General features: G+C 54.6%; 1 protein-coding gene across 16 annotated transcripts in view; it reads left to right on the forward strand.

Moving 5' to 3' along the window:
- The window catches only part of ZNF362 (zinc finger protein 362), a 50,899-nt gene that overhangs the window by 27,052 nt on the left and 5,314 nt on the right, over positions 1 to 18,533 (forward strand). For 11 of the 16 annotated variants that reach the window (XM_030537433.1, XM_030537432.1, XM_030537426.1 and 8 more), the window contains 5 exons: positions 12,574 to 12,733; positions 13,484 to 13,730; positions 14,288 to 14,603; positions 15,497 to 15,721; positions 18,383 to 18,461. In XM_030537433.1, coding sequence (XP_030393293.1) covers positions 12,575 to 12,733; positions 13,484 to 13,730; positions 14,288 to 14,603; positions 15,497 to 15,721; positions 18,383 to 18,461 — 1,026 coding nt within the window. In that variant the 5' untranslated portion in view covers position 12,574. Of the gene's footprint in view, positions 1 to 10,567; positions 11,541 to 12,573; positions 13,731 to 14,287; positions 14,604 to 15,496; positions 15,722 to 18,382; positions 18,462 to 18,533 lie in introns of those variants that run through there. The other 5 variants (XM_030537437.1, XM_030537438.1, XM_030537424.1 and 2 more) reach the window with 4 other exon arrangements.

Consider the following 18,533-nt stretch of genomic DNA (forward strand, 5'->3'; position numbering starts at 1 on the left):
TGAGCTGGCCCCTTGTGAGCTGTGCACAGCAGGGCCTAGGAAAGCTCCCTCCACCCCTGCCCAACCCCTTCCGCTCAGACCCCCACCCCTGCTCCACCCACACCCTGCCTCTTCCTGCCCCTGCTCCACCCCTGCTCCACCCCTTCTCTCCCCCAAACCCTGTCCCTTGATCCATGTGCCCCGGGGCGCTGCAGCAGGGGTCAGGGTCGGGCCCACCCTGCACTCACCAGGCGGTGGGAAGTGGAGTGATCCTGCCCCAGCCGCTACGCTACACTGGCTCCCAGTCGCGTTGCCAGGGAGTGCTGGGGGGTGGTTCCCCTCTTCCTCCAAGCCTGAATGCCGGGGGAGCAGAGCCGAGCAGGCTGGGGCCGGGTCACTCCACTTTCCGCCGCCCTGTGAGTATAGGGGCGGGTTGGACCCCTGCTGCCTTCCTGCACTGGCTGCTCCTGCCTCCCAAAGCCCTTGGGTGCAGCCCCTCCTCCTTGGAGGCTCGGGGCCAGCCCCCCTGTAGGGGGGCTGCGTAGGGCACCACAATCTCTAGGGATGGCCTTGGATACCTGTACTTGGCATGCTCCTGTGGTTGCTGATACAGAGCCTCTTATATCCTGTGTTCCTTGAGGAATCCAGTTATCACCTTTTTCTCCTATATCAGCAGGTATCTGGCACATTTCGGGTATTTCAGGAAAATCTCTCTTTCTCCGGCCCAGACAGTCTGTTTCCAACAGCTTGTAATTGTGTCTCTGCTGTGAGGTAACAGTTTTTGCTGCGTTCCTGCTGCTCCCAGGTAGACGGCAGCGTGGACAGTGGCTTTGTGTGTGTGTCCTAGGCAAGTTTCTGTCTCTTGCTTTCCTTCCCCTGTGCATTTGTCTAGTCTGTTCTTTTTGTAGCTTTGAGCAACTGCAGCCTTATGGGAGGCAAAACCTTGTCTGGCTGGTAGCAGGTGTGCTGGGAAAACAGATCCTTCACTCTGGATATTTCTGAGTTCCAGCAGGGCTGGACACAGACCTCTGTCTTGGTTAGTTTCTTTGAGGGAGATTTTCACTGTCCGGATAACTCTCTTGGCTGTCCCGTTACCCTGGGATACACTGGCAAGGAGGTGATGGCAGGTCAGGGCAAATTCCTGAGATTCTGCGCGTGAGAGCTGGGTCAGTAATTAGGGGCTTTGGTAATTTCAGGTCTTGCAGTTTGTGATGGGATCTGAGTAGGCACCGAGTGCTGCTTGTGTCTGATAGTCTGATGGCTCCATGAATTTGCTAGTAATGAATAAATGGGTTTCTTTGCCAAGCTGAAATAAATCTCTCCCCAGCTTTTGCTGCAGTCACTTTGGCACGCTTTGATCCTGTGTTGCCTGAGTTTGGTTTTGCTCTTGAGAAATGATTACATGCATTCCAGCGAGCAAGCATGTCTCTTATTTGAGCAATTGTTTCAGGCAAGAACAAAATCTCTCTTAGCTTTTGCTTGCATTTCTCGATACCTCAATGATGGCAATGTTTGTTTTTTTTGCTGAACATCTTTTCTCAGAGTTTCCGACGGTCAAGTCTTTTTCCTTGCCTTCCCTAACTGGCCAGTGTGGTTTCAGTTCAGGTCTAATGCCACTGGCCTTTCCTTGTCAAACTGGTGATTCATGCTCACTCTGTTTTAATGTGAAATTTTGCAAATTTTTGAAATCTAATAGGCAGATGCCTCCCTACTTGACTTTCACGTTCATCAGTCTTGGCATCAGGTGATGTTGATCTATTTACTTCCCTAGTAAGGGAATCCAGTTCTTGACTGATTTATATTCCACATGGAGGTCACGACGCTGTGGATTGTAGGTAGTGCAAAAGAAACTTTGTGATGAATTCTACACTATTATTTCCTTTCCGATGCAGCTAATCTAATCCATCCTGTCTGCGTATGAATTTCACAGCCAGTCCCAATACTCAGCCTCTCCTTTTCAATCTGGACAATTTTCTTCTCCTTCATTTAGGGTTCTCCGTATAAATGCAAGTGGCTTCTGTTCTGGTATAAGGGGTCTACGCTCAGTCTGGCAGAAGTGGCAGCTGCAACTGGCTTAATTAAACCCTCTTTTAAAACTAGCATATTAGTAATCAGTGATGCAGGCCTTGATCCTGGAAAGGGTTATGCATACATGTATCTGTAAAAGCAGCAAAGAATCCTGTGGCACCTTATAGACTAACAGACGTTTTGGAGCATGAGCTTTCGTGGGTGAATACCCACTTCGTCGGATGCATGTAGTGGAAATTTCCAGGGGCAGGTATATATGTGCAAGCAAGAAGCAAGCTAGAGATAACGAAGTTAGTTCAATCAGGGAGGATGAGGCCCTGTTCTAGCAGTTGAGGTGTGAAAACCAAGGGAGGAGAAACTGGTTTTGTAGTTGGCAAGCCATTCACAGTCTTTGTTTAATCCTGAGCGGATGGTGTCAAATTTGCAGATGAACTGAAGCTCAGCAGTTTCTCTTTGAAGTCTGGTCCTGAAGATTTTTTGCTGCAGGATGGCCACCTTAAGATCTACTGTTGTGTGGCTAGGGAGACTGAAGTGTTCTCCTACAGGTTTTTGTATATTGCCATTCCTAATATCTGATTTGTGTCCATTTTTCCTTTTCCATAGAGACTGTCCAATTTGGCCGATGTACATAGCAGAGGGGCATTGCTGGCATATGATGGCGTATATTACATTGGTGGACGTGCAGGTGAATGAACCAGTGATGGTGTGGCTGATCTGGTTAGGTCCTGTGATGGTGTCGCAGGTGTAGATATGTGGGCAGAGCTGGCATCGAGGTTTGTTGCATGGATTGGTTCCTGAGCTAGAGTTACTATGGTGCGGTGTGCAGTTACTGGTGAGAATATGCTTCAGGTTGGCAGGTTGTCTGTGGGTGAGGACTGGCCTGCCACCCAAGGCCTGTGAAAGTGTGGGATCATTGTCCAGGATGGGTCGTAGATCCCTGACGATGCTTTGGAGGGGTTTTAGCTGGGAACTGTATGTGATGGCCAGTGGAGTCCTGTTGGTTTCTTTCTTGGGTTTGTCTTGCAGTAGGAGGCTTCTGGGTACACATCTGGCTCTGTTGCTCTGTTTCCTTATTTCCTTGTGCTGGTATTATAGTTTTGAGAATGCTTGGTGAGAATTTTGTAGGTGTTGGTCTCTGTCTGAGGAGTTAGAGCAGATGCGGTTGTACCTCAGTGCTTGGCTATAGACAATGGATTGTGTGATGTGCCCGGGATGGAAGATGGAGGCATGAAGGTAGGCATAGTGGTCGGTAGGTTTTTTATATAGGGTGGTGTTAATGTGACCATCACTTATTTGCACCATGGTGTCTAGGAAGTGGACCTCCCGTGTAGATTGATCCAGGCTGAGGTTGATGGTGGGGTGGAAGCTGTTGAAATCGTGGTGGAATTTTTCCAGAGTCTCCTTCCCATGGGTCCAGATGATGAAGATGTCATCAATGTAGCATAGGTGGAGAAGGGGCGTGAGTGGACGAGAGCTGAGGAAGCATTGTTCCAGGTCAGCCATACAATATTGGCATATTGTGGGGCCATGCGGGTGCCCATAGCGGTGCCACTGATCTGGAGATATATATTGTCATCAAATTTGAAATAGTTATGTGTGAGGATAAAGGCACAGAGCTCAGCAACCAGTTGTGCTGTGGCATCATCAGTGATACTGTACCCAGAAGCCTCCTACTGTAGGAGAACACTTCAGTCTCCCTAGCCACACAATAGTAGATCTTAAGGTGGCCATCCTGCAGCAAAAAATCTTCAGGACCAGACTTCAAAGAGAAACTGCTGAGCTTCAGTTCATCTGCAAATTTGACACCATCCGCTCAGGATTAAACAAAGACTGTGAATGGCTTGCCAACTACAAAACCAGTTTCTCCTCCCTTGGTTTTCACACCTCAACTGCTAGAATAGGGCCTCATCCTCCCTGATTGAACTAACCTCGTTATCTCTAGCTTGCTTCTTGCTTGCATATATATATCTGCCCCTGGAAATTTCCACTACATGCATCCGACGAAGTGGGTGTTCACCCACGAAAGTTCATGCTCCAAAATGTCTGTTAGTCTATAAGGTGCCACAGGATTCTTTGCTACTTTTACAGATCCAGACTAACACAGCTACCCCTCTGATACTATACATTTATCTGTTACCTATGTGAATTGTCCTGTTGACTTCAGTGAGACTGCTCATGGGCTTAAATCGTGTGTTTTCGTCTGTGTCTGAGCTCCTTCCAACTCTCTTACGTTCATAATAACTGAGGCATTCCCACGCGACCCCTGCTGAGCCCAGGCCCATTGTGCTAGGCACTGCGCAGACACACAGGAAGATACCAGGCCAGCCTCTCGGGCAGTCCTGCTTTTGCAGAGTCTGGCACTCACACGCAGAATCAGACCGGAGGTGGTGTGGTATCAGACGGGATGCCATTTTAAAGAGTGCGCCACTCCACCGCAGCTAGCGTGACCTCACACACGTGGTCACTCTGGCGGGAGCAGAGCAGTGAAAAATGTCCCCTCCCTTCCATGTGGCCTACGTGCGAGGTCCCACTGCATGGGAGTTGGGCATGCCACCCTAACCGCACATAGCATGACCTCACATGCACCGTGCGTCTGAGGTCACCCAGGTGGGGGTTGGGTCTTGGCAGGGGCAGGCTCACACCATTCCCAGAGGTACCAGAGTCTCTGGGAATGCATGAGCGGCCCCCTTATAGGAGACAGACCCTGCCCCGAAGAGCTTGCAGTCTAGTGCAAAGCATGGTGGTCAGTTTGGGATGTGGGAGCTGGAACAGATCCTCCCCAAACAGCTGTTAGCTGGGCCGAGCCTGGCAAGCTGGGCTGGATTTGCACTGGTGACCTACAGGCCCAGGGTTCTCAGTGCCCTGAGGGATCCAGTGCCTGTAAGCACCCATGTTACACCTTGGGGAACGAGACTGCTTGGTGGGAAAATGAATGTATTAAATCAGGTTCTGCCCTTAACGGTGCTGTCACAGGCAGGGTCTGCTCCTCTCTGGACAGAGGAAACATCTCCAGGACTCTCTGCTCTGTCGCCAGCTGGTTCTGAAAGGGACAGCTCCCACTGATAACAAACAGATGCAGTAGTGAAACACCTTTTAATAGACCAGCCGAATTCACTGCTAAAAGCAGTGCTTTGCCATATAAAATCCTTCCCACAGCTAAGCCAGCTTCCCAGGTAAATATATTTTTTTCTCCTGCATAGTGGATCATAACAGGGTTTAAACCAGGGGTGGGCAAACTTTTTGGCCTGAGGGTCATGGCCTGGCCCCCATCTCCTGTCTGCCCTCCCTGGGACTCCTGCCCCATCCAGCCCCCCGCCCTTCTCCCCCCTCCCCCCGTTCCCTGACAGCCCCTCTGGGACCCCTGTCCCATCCACACACCGCTGCTCCCTGTCCCCTACCACCCCCGGAACCACTGCCCCTGACTGCCCCCTGCTGCCTCATTCAACCCCCACTCCTTCCTGACTGCCCCCCGGTATCCCTGCCCCCATTCAAGCCCCTTTTCCCCCCTGACTGCCCCGTCCCCTATCCACACTCCCGCCCCCTGACAACTCCCCAAACTCCCCTGCCCTCTATCCAACCCCCCGCTCCCTGCCCACTTACCACGCTGCCTGGAGCACCAGTGGCTGGCAGCGCTACAGTCACACAGCCCGGCTGGAGCCAGCCACGCCACCGCCACCATGCAGCACAGAGACCAGGTCAGGCCGACCCTGCAGCTGCGCAGCCCCAGGAGCTCACAGCCTCGCTGTCCAGAGCATTGCACCGGCGATGGAGTGAGCGAGCCAAGGCTGTGGGGGAGAGGGAACAGCAGGGGAGGGGCCAGGGGCGAGCCTCTCAGGCCAGGAGCTCGGGGACCCGGCAGGACGGTCCCGCGGGCTGGATGTGGCCTGTGGGCCGTAGTTTGCCCACCTCTGGTTTAAACTCTCACTATTCAGATCCACAGCACAGACCTGTTTCCAGTTAGCTCTAGGAGTAACTGCTGGGGAAGGTGTGTTATTCCCCTTGCATGGACTGGCCCGTACATGGGGAGAAGCACACGCACTGCCGGTGGGTGACACGTGTGTGAGCTGGCAGTGGCTCACCGGGGCAGACGGATTCCTGGCTCTGGGAGCAGACGGTGGTTTAGTGATTCCAGACACCACAGCCAAATATCACAACACTCCCCAGTTGGGTTAGGAGCTCTGAGTGCAAACACAGGGCTGTACCACTGAAGCTAGCAGGGATGTAGTATCAGAGTCACAAATATCGACGTGGACAAGTGCTACAGAGTAACACGGAGCTTCCTTTTGTTACTGTGGGTTTAATTTGCCACGTTCCTTCTAACAGTCTGGGTCTGTCTTCACTGCAGTTATTCCATATGATTGGAACTTGGGTTAGCCTAGTCCGGGTGTGAGCAACCATGCTGCAAAACCCTACCTGGCTTACCATGTCCTCACAGGGGCTGCATTCCCCTGTGTGTGTCGCTAGGCCATTGGGGGCACATCCGCATGGTTCTTTGTGCTGCAGCAACCTGAGCCACTCTGTGATTCTTCCCCGGGGAGTTGTGGGAGAACTTCTCTGTCCTGGCACATGAGGGGCATGGTGGGAAGGCATTAGAGGACTGGTTGCACCTGTGTGGCATCCTCATCGCAAGGTGGCCAGGTTACCAGTGTTAGCGGAACCTGGGTTCTAACCCTTCCCTGAGCTGGACCAGCTACCCTGGGGTGGAAGCAGTGCCACACTCAGGCCAAAGGGATTTAAGGTGGGGGATGGGGCACGGGGGGGCAGGCAAGCACCCTGGTAAGAAGCCAGGCTCGGGCTCAGTCTGCATTACAGAGTTAGTGTCTACACTACAGCCATGCTCCCGCCGACATAAGTGCTCTACTACACCGACATAACTCCTCCACGAGAGGCGTAGGACTTGTGTTGGTGTAGATAGGGTGAGACCTGCGTTCCTTACTTCAGCTGGTGGCTGGCTTGTTAATTTCACGGCTCCATAATGCCCCCGCTCCAAGCCTGGGGTGGGGGGCAAGAAGCTCGGGGATAGCTGGGCTCCTGGCATGGAGCTGCCTGGAGCTGAGAGTCTTGGCTCTCAGCCTCCCACTGGGCCCCTCTTCAGTCAGTGGAACCACCAACAGAAGAAGGGTAGGGTGGACATCATCTAACGTAGGTCGACTTAAAATTGTAGTGCAGACATGCCCTAACTCCGCAGTGCAGACAGCCCCTATGTGGCAAAGTGGAGGAGACATGTCTGTGTTACTGATCCTGTTCCTAGCTCTGCCTGTAGTGACACTGCAAGTTCTTACACTAGGTTGTAACAGTTCACTTGCATGATCTACCATTGAGTTAATGCAGCTCAAGTTAAACTAGCTCAAGGGAGAGTTGCCATGCTGTGAAGTCACACACAGGTGGCCTAGAGTGGTTGGATTAGTAGCAGTGTGGTTGTGTTCACAGCTGAGGAGTTGTGCTAACTTACGCAATAGCCCGGACCCTGATAGGCCAGCCAACTGAAGTTAAAAGTGCCTTCATACTCACGAAGGGGTTTTGTGCGTGTACAGGACTCAGGGGCAGAAGGGGAGTGAAAATGAGCCCTCGTGCTCAGTTATCTGTGGCCATGTCTACACTACAGGGCCTATGTCAGCATGGCCCCTGGTATGTCAACAGAAAGAGCTTTTCTGCCCGGTAGTAACACTGCCTCCCTGAATGCTGTAGCGACAGAAGCACTGTTTTCTGTTGGCTTAGCTGCATCTGCACTGGGGACTCTGCCAGCATGTGTCACCTAGGGGTGTGACTAGCCAACGGAGCTCTGCTAGCACAACTTTTTAGTGTCAACGTGGCCTATAAAATGGGTGAATGTTGGTTACCCCAAGGTAGCAGTATGAGACCTGGGTTCAGAATAAGGGTGAAGAAAGGGCATAGAAATAGCAGCAGCAATAGCGGAGAAGCTGCGGCTAGAACTGGTCTCCCATGTTTGAGAAGGATGAATTCAAACTGGAACAGGTTCAGAGAAGGGCTACTAGGATGATCCGAGGAATGGAAAACCTGTCAGATGAAAGGAGACTCAAAGAGCTTGGCTTGTTTAGCCTAGCCAAAAGAAGGTTGAGGGGAGATATGATTACTCTTTATAAATATATTACAGGGATAAATATCAGGGAGGGAGAGGAATTATTTAACCTTAGTACCAATGTGGACACAAGAACAAATGGATTTAAACTGGACACTAAGAAGTTTAGACTTGAAATTAGACAAAGGTTTCTAACCCTCAGAGAAGTGAAGGTTCTGGAATAGCCTCCCAGGGGAAGCAGTGGGGGCAAAAGACATATCTGGCTTTAAGACTAAGCTTCATAAGTTTATGGAGGGCATGGTATAATGGAATAGCCTAATTTTGGCAATTAATTCATCTTTGACTACTAGCGGTAAATATGCCCAATGGTCTGTGATGGGATGTTAGATGGGGTGGGATCTGAGTTACTACAGAGAATTTTTTCCTGGGTATCTGGCTGATGAGTCTTGCCCACATGCTCAGGGTTTAGCTGATCGCCATATTTGGGGTCGGGAAGGAATTTTCCTCCAGGGCAGATTGGCAGAAGCCCTGCGGGGTTTTTGCCTTCCTCTGTAACGTGGGACACAGGTCACTTGCCGGAAGATTTTCTGCATCTTTAAGTCTTTAAACCATGATTTGAGGACTTCAGTGGCTCAGACATTGGTTTGATACAGGAGTGGGCAGGTGAGATTCTGTGGCTTGTGCTGTGCAGGAGGTCAGACTAGATGGTCATAATGGTCCCTTCTGACCTTAAAGTCTATGAGTCTAACTCACGGTCTGAGCTTGTATTTTAGTGGCCCTCCCCTAGTCTCCTGGGCATGGCACGTCGGCGTTTCACTCACTGTACTTTGCTTCCCTGAAATCATGTGAAAGCCAGGATTTCTCACGTCCTCACAGGAATCATAGAAGATTAGGGTTGGAAGAGACCTCAGGAGGTCATCTAGTCCAACCCCCTGCTCAATGCAGGACCAACCCTAACTAAATCATCCCAGCCAGGGCTTTGTCAAGCCTGACCTTAAAAACCTCTTAAGGAAGGAGATTCCACCACCTCCCTAGGTAACCCATTCCAGTGCTTCACCACCCTCCTAGTGAAATAGTGTTTCCTAATATCCAACCTAAACCTCCCCCACTGCAACTTGAGACCACTGCTCCTTGCTCTGTCGTCTGCCACCACTGAGAACAGCCTGGCTCCATCCTCTTTGGAACCCCCACTTCAAGTAGTTGAAGGCTGCTATCAAATCCCCCCTCACTCTTCTCTTCTGCAGACTAAGTAAGCCCAGGTCCCTCAGCCTCTCCTCATAAGTCATGTGCCCAGCCCCCTGATCATTTTTGCTGGACTCTCTCCAATTTGTCCACATCCCTTCTGTAGTGCGGGGAGCTCAAAACTGGATGCAGATGTGGCCTCACCAGTGCCAAATAGAGGGGAATAATTACTTCCCTTGATCTGCTGGCAATGCTCCTACTAATCCAGCCCAATATGCCGTTAGTCTTCTTGGCAACAAGGGCACACTGTTGACTCATATGCAGCTTCTCGGTCACTGTAATCCCCAGGTCCTTTTCTGTCGAATGGCTGCTTAGCCAGTGGGTCCTCAGCCTGTGGCAGTGCATGGGATTCTTCCTTTCTAAGTGCAGGACTCTGCACTTGTCCTTGTTGAACCTCATGAGATTTCTTTTGGCCCAATCCTCTAATTTGTCTGGGTTACATTGGACCCTTTCCCTACCCTCCAGCATATCTACCACTCCCCCTAGCTTAGTGTCATCTGCAAACTTGCTGAGGATGCAATCCATCCCATCAGCCAGATCATTAATGAAGATGTTGTACAAAACCGGCCCCAGGACTGACCCCTTGGGCACTCCGCTTGATACTGGCTGCCAACTAGACATGGAGCCGTTGATCACTACCTGTTGAGCCCAACGATCTAGCCAGCTTTCTATCCACCTTATAGTCCATTCATCCAGCCCATACTTCTTTAACTTGCTGGCAAGAATACTGTGGGAGACCATATCAAAAGCTTTGGTAAAGTCAAGGTATATCACATCCACCACTTTCCCCATATCCACGGAGCCAGTTATCTCATCCAATATCTATAGCAGGGGCCAAAATCATGTTGCTTACATGATTGTTGGCAACATTAACATCTCATCAGACAGCACAGATTTTATTTATTTACTCGTGTCATTTTTTGATCCAACTTCAGTTGCCACAAGGTGTCCAGGTGCCAACTGGGCCCACGGCCGCCTCCATGCGGGTATCAGGTCACTCCCATGGCTGGCTCCTTGCAGGGAGGAACTTACGACTGAGAGGGGGAGAGAGAGAATTCATTCAGGGTAGACAGGCAGGGGGTGGTGTGTTATGAACCTGAAAAACGATAACTCAGTGAATTTCTGCTCTGCATGTAAATGAAGAAATGCATATTCATCAACTATGCAAATTTGATAGTGCTATTTGCATTAATTCTCCAGCTTTCTGGCCCTTCAGCCTTACCAGGTATTGACAAGAAGAACTACGTTTTCAAGTGGCCTCTGATTTTTGGGTGCCTGCCTTGATTTCTGGTCCCAGCGTGAGACATCTATGGCCAGACTTGCAAGTGAGCTGACCCCCCACATCTTCAGATGTCAGTGGGAGCTGTGAGCGCTGGAAATCTGGCTCAGGGGTCTCATGTCGGTCAATGCAGAGGCCAGGCACCTAAAGGCAGAGGCCAGGTGCAAATAGAGGGTTTGGTGCTGTGTGTGTGGGGGTGAGCATAGATAGCATTCACGCCTGGGACTGTGAAATCCTTCCCTTCCTGTATCCCCAGAGGGACTCCCTGGTAAGGAGGGAAAGCTGCTGCGATCTCAGCTGAGCATCACCTGGAGAGGGATGGCCGTGGTGACCCTGCACAGGCGTTCACGGGTGTAGAACCCAAGGAGAGAGAAGGAATGATTGTTCCAGCTGGTGGCTGGGGGTAGGACTTAGGCCTCTCTGGCTGATTCCTCAGTCACTACCAGGGGGAGCAGTGCAGTGTAGAGATGAGGGGCAGGATTAAAGAAAAACACGTGCCATGGCCACCCTTGTGCTCCCACAGTCGCAATGAGCAGAGGTGAGTTAGGGGCCCGAATGTTGCTGTTGAGGAATGGGATGAGAGGCAGGAAGGTGAGGTGTAGCCTCTGGGCTAGCCTAGCTGTGTTAGCCATGGGTAGACAGCTAGGGAGAGAGGGGAGCTCAGGGCCAGCCCCATGGAAATCCATCCTGCTGAGGGAGTGGGAAGACTGCTAGGGGTCTGTGCTGTAAGGAGAGGGACCGTGTTCCTCCTAAATGGGTTGAGCGGCTGTGCATGTCTGGCTGTTGGAGCTATTCGGCTGCACCATCGTCTCCCTGGGGATGTTCTGGGAACCTGCTTGCTGGGGGCGCTTGCACAAAGCCCAGGGAGCCGATTGCAGGGGATTCTTCTGCCTGCTTTTTCCCCCTCCCCGCCCCTCAGTGCTGGATTAGATGGGCCCTAACTAGTCTCTGCTTCTCTGCTGAGCGGAGCTGGTGAGTTCTGGTGGGGCGCTGGGTTCCTGTTGAGCCACAAAGGGCATGAGGTGTTGTGGGCTGTTGTTGCTTTATTATCTTCCGGGTCTGTTGTGATCCTCCATGGTCCCACGCTCCCTGGGCAGGGATGGTCTGGGGAAGGCTCCCTCCATCTGGGTCACCCCCCGAGAGCCACAGGGCTTAGGGTGCCGTCCTCATCCCACTCAGAGCCCTTGGGGACTCCTCCCACCTGTCCTTGCTTTGTCTTCAACCCTCAAAGGTTGTGTTGTTGCCACCATCTTTCCAGCCAAAAGGGTCCTGGAGCAGCTGCTCTTTAGCACCCCCCCCCAGCTCCATCAGGGTCTGGGTTTGATTGTGCTGCGCCTCACCCCAGCCAGGCAGCGTCACGGGGCCCCAGGCCTCTGAGCCAGAGGTGGATGGCTCCAGTGAAGGGAGCAGAGGGGGGTCTCTAGGGAGTGAAAGGGGAATCCTTATGGCTGTGGCAGCCCTGCTGCCCGAGATGGCGACCACACTGCTTGTGGGGGTGGGGGGCACTCTGCTGCCTCACGGGCCCTTTCACGGACCATCGCCCTTCCTGGGGCAGGAGGGGCAGCCTGCTGCTGCTGTCAGCCGGCTCCTGGGGGCAGGACCCCCACATTGTCACCCCACAAGTGATTTCACTTGTGCACTAAGCATGGGGAGATGGGCTGGGGCGTGGGACTGGTGTGCGGAGCAAGAGAGGATAAACCATGCACAGGTGCGCTGAATAAACGCACCACATGCGCCTCTGCCCCATGAAGTCAGTCCCAGGCCCCTAGCAGTGTCCGGGAGCAAAGGCTCTGGATAAAGCTCCCGTGTCATCTCAGAGTTGCAGCTCTGGCGCCTTCTGTTCTGCATGGGGAGGAGGCTGGGCCTGGCAGGGGGTGGGTGGGTGCGTGACCAGCAGGTCTGGCCAGACCTTGCCGTGTGGCACCTACTGAGCTGTGGGGAGGGGGTAACGGAGCCCAGCAGCAAGTGCCACCCTGTGATCCTCTCTCTGTTTGCCTCCTTGCAGGATGGCGGAGCCTCGCTTTAACAACCCCTACTTCTGGCCACCCCCTCCCACCATGCCCAGCCAGGTAAGACCCCCTCCCTACCCTGCAGCAAGAGAAGCGAGGAGGGGCAGCTGTTTGCAGTCGTGGGTGAGGTCCGGCTGCAGAGCAGCGCGATCCCAGGTAGTGGCTGTTGAGGGCTGTGGCAGGGCCAGCTGAGACCCCAGGAAGAGCAGTGGGCAGGGCCATGGCGGGAGGGACTGACCACGGGGAGAAATGAAGGTTGCTAAAGTCCTGTGGCAAGTGGTGATGAGGAGGGATCAGGACACTTAGACCATGTATCAAGACCCATGGAGCTGTTGGGCTGGGGAACGTCATGCCAGGGAAAGGAGGCCCCTTATGAGGCTCAGGGGTAGCTGAGAAGGGACAATCTGGCCTTGAGCTCCTGGGGGGCAAGGGGACAGGTGAGTGCATTAGGTGAGCGGTTACCTCTATTTGTCTGCAGCGTCTATGGTAGATACCCCAGCTGCAGCTGGATGGGAGAGGGGCAGCTTTTGGCAGGCGTCCCAGCGCAGAACAGTGTGCCCGCTAGCTTGGTGGGTGGGTGGAAGCCCAGTGCCACGTGCTGGCATGGGATCTGCCAGTGCTGAGGGCCCCACTGCATGTTGGGAAGCATGCAGCTCCAGGAGTCTGCCCCCTCTTTCCCCCATGCAGTCGCAGAGGTGGGGCCATGGGTGGGAGCACCCTTCCCCACGCCACACATGGACTTGCAGGGGAGGGGCCATGCCCCAGAACAGTGGCATAGTTGGGGGTGGGAGCCAGTGTCTCCTCACCTGCACTGTGCCAGGGCTGGCAGCTTCCCTGTGGGGCTGGTACCTGCTGTGCTCCTGTGCCTCTGGCAGTGATGTGTGCGTCTTGCTTTCCTCGTCCCAGCTGGACAACTTGGTTCTGATCAATAAAATCAAGGAGCAGCTGATGGCAGAGAAGATCCGGCCCCCTCACCTGCCCCCCACCTCGGTCTCCTCCCAGCAGCCCCTGCTGGTGCCCCCCTCGCCTGCAGAGAGCAGCCAGTCCATCATGTCCCTCCCCAAACTGCAGCAGGTCCCAGGGCTGCACCCACAGGCCGTCCCCCAGCCTGATGTGGCCCTGCATGCCCGGCCAGCCACCAGCACGGTCACAGGTAACCACAGCCCCGCAGCACCATGGGGAGCACTGTGGGGGGGCTAAGGGGGAAAGGGAAGGGCTTCCAAGCAGGGGTAGAGAGGCAGAGGTGTCCATCTCTGCACAGGCAAGAGGGGACAGGACTCTAGAGGAGGGGGGCCCCCTGTGTTTGAGGGAACCCAGATTACCTGGCAGGATCCCTAGGCAGAGGCTGGCGCTGCCCCCTACTCCTAAGCCATGCTCTCCCCCTTGGCAGGACGGTCTGTTTCACCTGCTGCCCTTTCTGCCGACGGGGTACAGAGTTGGAACCCCTCAGTGCCATGTTGCAGCTGCAGGGAGTCCCCTCCTTTGCCTCGATTCTTAGGGGCTGGGAGATTTGTGGGGGCCGTGGGTCAGCCCCCTCCCCTAGCTCGGGACTCGTAAGTGGTATCAGGTGTATTGGGGAAGCCACGCCTGTCTGGGGAGCATCCTGTGATGGGGGCTCTGTATCCCAAAGCCAGCTGCCCTCTGGGGGAGAAGGGCGACCTCCATCCCTGTGCCACTGTGTGCCAGTGACCCACCCCCTTTACCTTTCAGGTCTGGGGCTGGCCTCCCGTGCCACTGCAGTCAGCACCTCGGAATCCAGCACTGGCACTAGCACCCCCTCCACCCCCACCTCCACCAGTCAGAGCAGACTCATCGCCTCCTCGCCCACCCTCATCTCAGGGATCACCAGCCCCCCGCTCCTGGACTCCATCAAGACAATCCAGGGCCACAGCCTGCTGGGGGCGCCCAAACCAGAGCGAGGGCGAAAGAAGATCAAGGCGGAGAACCCGTCGGGGCCGCCCGTCCTCGTAGTGCCCTATCCCATCCTGGCCTCAGGCGAGACAGCTAAGGAGGGCAAAACCTACAGGTTGGAACATACGCACCTGAGTGCCACTTCTCCAGCCCCAAGAGCCCTGGGCTGGTGCGCTGCCCCCACACCAGCCGGGCATTCCCAGCCTGGCTCTGCTGGCTGCTCCCTTCCCTCTGCTGAAGAAGGGCGCCTGGCATGGGAACATGGCAACAGCCCATTTCTGTTCGGGTGCCATCCTACGGCCTTCATTTGGCCAGGCCTCTGCTGGGTGTGGCCCCACCCTCCATGCACGACCCTCTCTGCCAGTGTGGGGGCATGAGCACAGGACTGGCACCCAGGACTTCTGTGTTCTAGTCCCAGCTCTAGAAGCAGGTTGGGAATCAGCGTGGCTGGGTTCCTTCTGTTCTGGTTCTGACACTGATTCCCTGGGTGACCTTGGGCAAGTCGCTTCCCTTTTCTGTGCCTCAGTTTCCTCAATGGTGGAATGGGGGCTCACAGTTGCCTGCCTTGTGGGGGTCAGTTATGTGGATTGAAAGGTCAGATGATGCCCAGCGCTGGTGAGCGGAAGCTGTGCTCAGTCTCTGCATTGCTAGCTTCTGCAGACATGTCCCTGCTGTAGGGCCCATCAGAGACTGGCTCCCCACAGCCTACAGAACAGTGTGTGCCCATCGCCGGGCTGGGCAGAGGGAGGGGAATGAGACAAGTCCTGGGGTGGATCTGGCAGGTAGCAGCCAGGTCGGAGTTACTCCTGGGGCAGGCTGGGGCTGTAATGGCCTCATGTCCCGCACTGTTCTCAGCCCCTGGCTCCTGCAGCGCTGCAGGGCACGCTGTCCTAGAGCTGGCAGAATGTCTCCAAGGTGTAGGGCCTGGAAGGGGGGCTGGGCCTGGGTGTGCTGCTTGCCATGCCCTTGCCTGATGCCCTCCGGGCCCCTCTTGCTGTCCCTTCCCAGGTGTAAAGTCTGCCCCCTGACCTTCTTCACCAAGTCGGAGATGCAGATCCACTCCAAGTCGCACACAGAGGCCAAACCTCACAAGTGCCCGCACTGCTCCAAATCCTTCGCCAACGCCTCCTACTTGGCCCAGCACCTGCGCATCCACCTGGGTGTGAAGCCGTATCACTGCTCTTACTGTGAGAAATCTTTCCGCCAGCTCTCCCATCTCCAGCAGCACACCAGGTGAGGGACGGGCTGCCCAGGGAACGGGGAGCGATGCAATGGCCGGTGCCTGGCTGGTTCTGAGCTGCATGCCCCATGGAATCCCGGAGCAAACAAGCCTCTGACAGTTGGACCAAGCCTGGAACTCCGTCTGGCTGAACTGTTCTGTCCCACAGCCTTTGTCCCCAAGCGGCTGGGAAGCTGTAGCTGCACCAGTTCCTCTGCCCTCCCTATGGTCCCGCAGTGCAGTGCTCTGTGTGGGGAAATTACCCCTAATCACCTGCACTCACCAACAGTGCCAGGCACCATGGGTAGGGCCCTACCAAATTCATAGTCCTTTTGGGTCAATTTCACGGTCATTGGATTTTAAAATAGTAAATTTCATGATTTCAGTTATTTAAACCTGAAATTTGATGGTGTTGTAATCGTAGGGGTCCTGACCCAAAAAGGAGTTGGGAGGAGCTCACAAGGTTATTGTAAGGGAGGTTCGTATGGTACCTTTCTGCACTGCTGCTGGCAGCGGTGCTGCCTTCAGAGCTGGGTAACTGGAGAGCGGTGGCTGCTGGCCGGGAGCCCAGTCTGAAGGCAGAACCACTACCAGCAGCAACAGCAGCGCAGCAGTAAGGGTGGCATGGTATGGTATTAGCGGGGCACTGCCTTCAGAGCTGGGCACCTAGCCAACAGCTGCCCACTCTCTGACTGCCAAGATTGGAAAGTAGCGCAGAAGTAAGGGTGGCAATAGCGTGACCCCTCTAAAATAACCTTGTGGACCCGACCCCCCCCCCCCCGCAACTCCCTTTTGGGTAGGGTTACCAACTTTGGTTGGATGAATTCCTGCATGATGTTATCTTTAATTAAAGATTAATCTTTAATTCCTGGAGAGTCCAGGACAACCCTGGAGGGTTGGCAACCCTACTTTTGGGTCAGGACCCCCAATTTGAGGAACGCTGGTCTCCCCCTTGGAATCTGTGTAGTCTAGGGTAAAAGCTCACAAAAGACCAGCTTTCACAGGCCGTGATAATTTTTTCATGGCCATGAATTTGGTAGAGCCCTAGCTATGGAGTCCCAGAATGCACTGGGATAAGCACAGCATGTGCATACCACCACTGTCCTGTCAGGAGCCGGGGCTGCTGGTGGCCCCTGCTTTCTCTATATCATTGAGGTATGTCCAGCCTTGAACGCCCCAAGGGCCAGGTAAAAATTCACCAGCACCTATGAGACCCGGCTCTTGTGGGCACGCCAGTGGCATAGGTCTGTGCCCTTGCACCAGTGTTTGCATGCAGTGGGCATGTGGCACGTGTCCCTGATCTGACATGCCCAGGTGCCAGATTTTGCCTGTGAACAGGTGCCCAGCCATCCTGTTGCATGGAGCTGTGGAATCGAGCCCAGGCTTTCCCATTGGGCCTGCCTGGGAGAGCGTTTCTTTGCCCACCTCAGGATGCCTAGAATGATGCAGGGTTTGACTCCTATTCCCAGCCTGGGCTTTCTCTCCCTATGCCCCTGGATTCCTGCGCTGCCCCCCCCCAGCATCAAACGTGAAGGAGCAGGCGGCCTTCAGAAAGCGCCTGCTGGTTCCTATACTCTGGGAGCCTGTGTGGAATGAAGCCAGAGGGACAATTTCCTCCTGTGAGCTCTTGGGACAGGCCAGCCATCCTCTGCCTGCCTCCATGGACTGACCCTATAAACTTCCCTCCCTCTTTCCCTTAGGGATGCCACCTCTCCAGGTTTGCCCAGGATCGACCCTCTTTTGAGGTAGCTGCGCTGGGAGATCTGTCAGGGTGCTCAGTACGTGGCCAGCTGGCCAGTCTGACGGGCCCAGGAGCATCCTGGTTGTCCTAGGTTTTTGTACCTCTGCCCTCCCTCCGGGCTGAACAACTCAGACTCCATGATCTTGCGGAGCAGGAAATAACTGGGGGGTGGTGCCAATGTGTCTTCACCACGGAGTTAGCTCGAGTGACTCCTCTTGAGCAAGCCCACCTCCAGTGAGCACAGCCACTCTGTGTCAGGGCTCTCCCACTGCCAGGTCTGTGCTGGCACTGCCCGCGCTGGTGTGAAGCGCTAGGACTTCTAGGGGCACAGCCCAGGACATTGTCGCGGAAGGGGCTGGATGGCCCTGTGATACTTTTCCAGTGAATTGAGGGAGAACTCATCTCTCCTTCCAGGAACAGGGGGCATGGTAGGAAGGCCCTGGCAGACTGGCAGCAGTCGAGTGGCACTAGCCTGTGTCCCCACAGCAGGGCAGGAGACGAGTGGAGCATGTCTCAGGCCAGCCAACTTGAGCTAAAAGCCCCCCTGCATTCAAGTGAAGGAATTTATGTGCGGATGGGACATTCGAGTTATAACTCCAATGACGGGGCTAGGCAGCATGCTGGGAGCCCATTGCCCTGAAGCTGGGGTGGTCCACCTCCGTCCTGTTGCTGGAGGGGGCTGGCTCCTGCTTTTGTGTACCTGGCCCCTGCAGGGCTGGAATCCAGCGTGCTAACAGAGGCAGCCCTTTGGGGGACAGAGCCACCTTGCAGCCACCTGCTCGCTGAGTGGGGCCGGAGTGGAGAGGGGCTGTCCAGGTGCCGTGTGTGTGCTGTGGCCTTAGAGGGCTGCTGCACCCCCACTGCAGAGTAGGGCACGGGGTGAGATCCCATTCTAGGCGGTGCCTGCGTTGACGTGCCTGTTGCTGTGTTGCAGAATTCACACTGGCGACAGACCCTACAAGTGCCCACACCCTGGCTGTGAAAAGGCTTTCACACAGCTCTCCAACCTCCAGGTCAGTGCCCTGTTGGGGCCCGGCAGGTTCCCAGCCCAGCGAGGTCAGCCCACGGGGGACCAAGCCCTTGAG

The sequence above is a fragment of the Gopherus evgoodei genome, chromosome 18, assembly GCF_007399415.2.
Source record: "Gopherus evgoodei ecotype Sinaloan lineage chromosome 18, rGopEvg1_v1.p, whole genome shotgun sequence".
In the NCBI taxonomy this organism is placed as follows: Eukaryota; Metazoa; Chordata; order Testudines; family Testudinidae; genus Gopherus; species Gopherus evgoodei.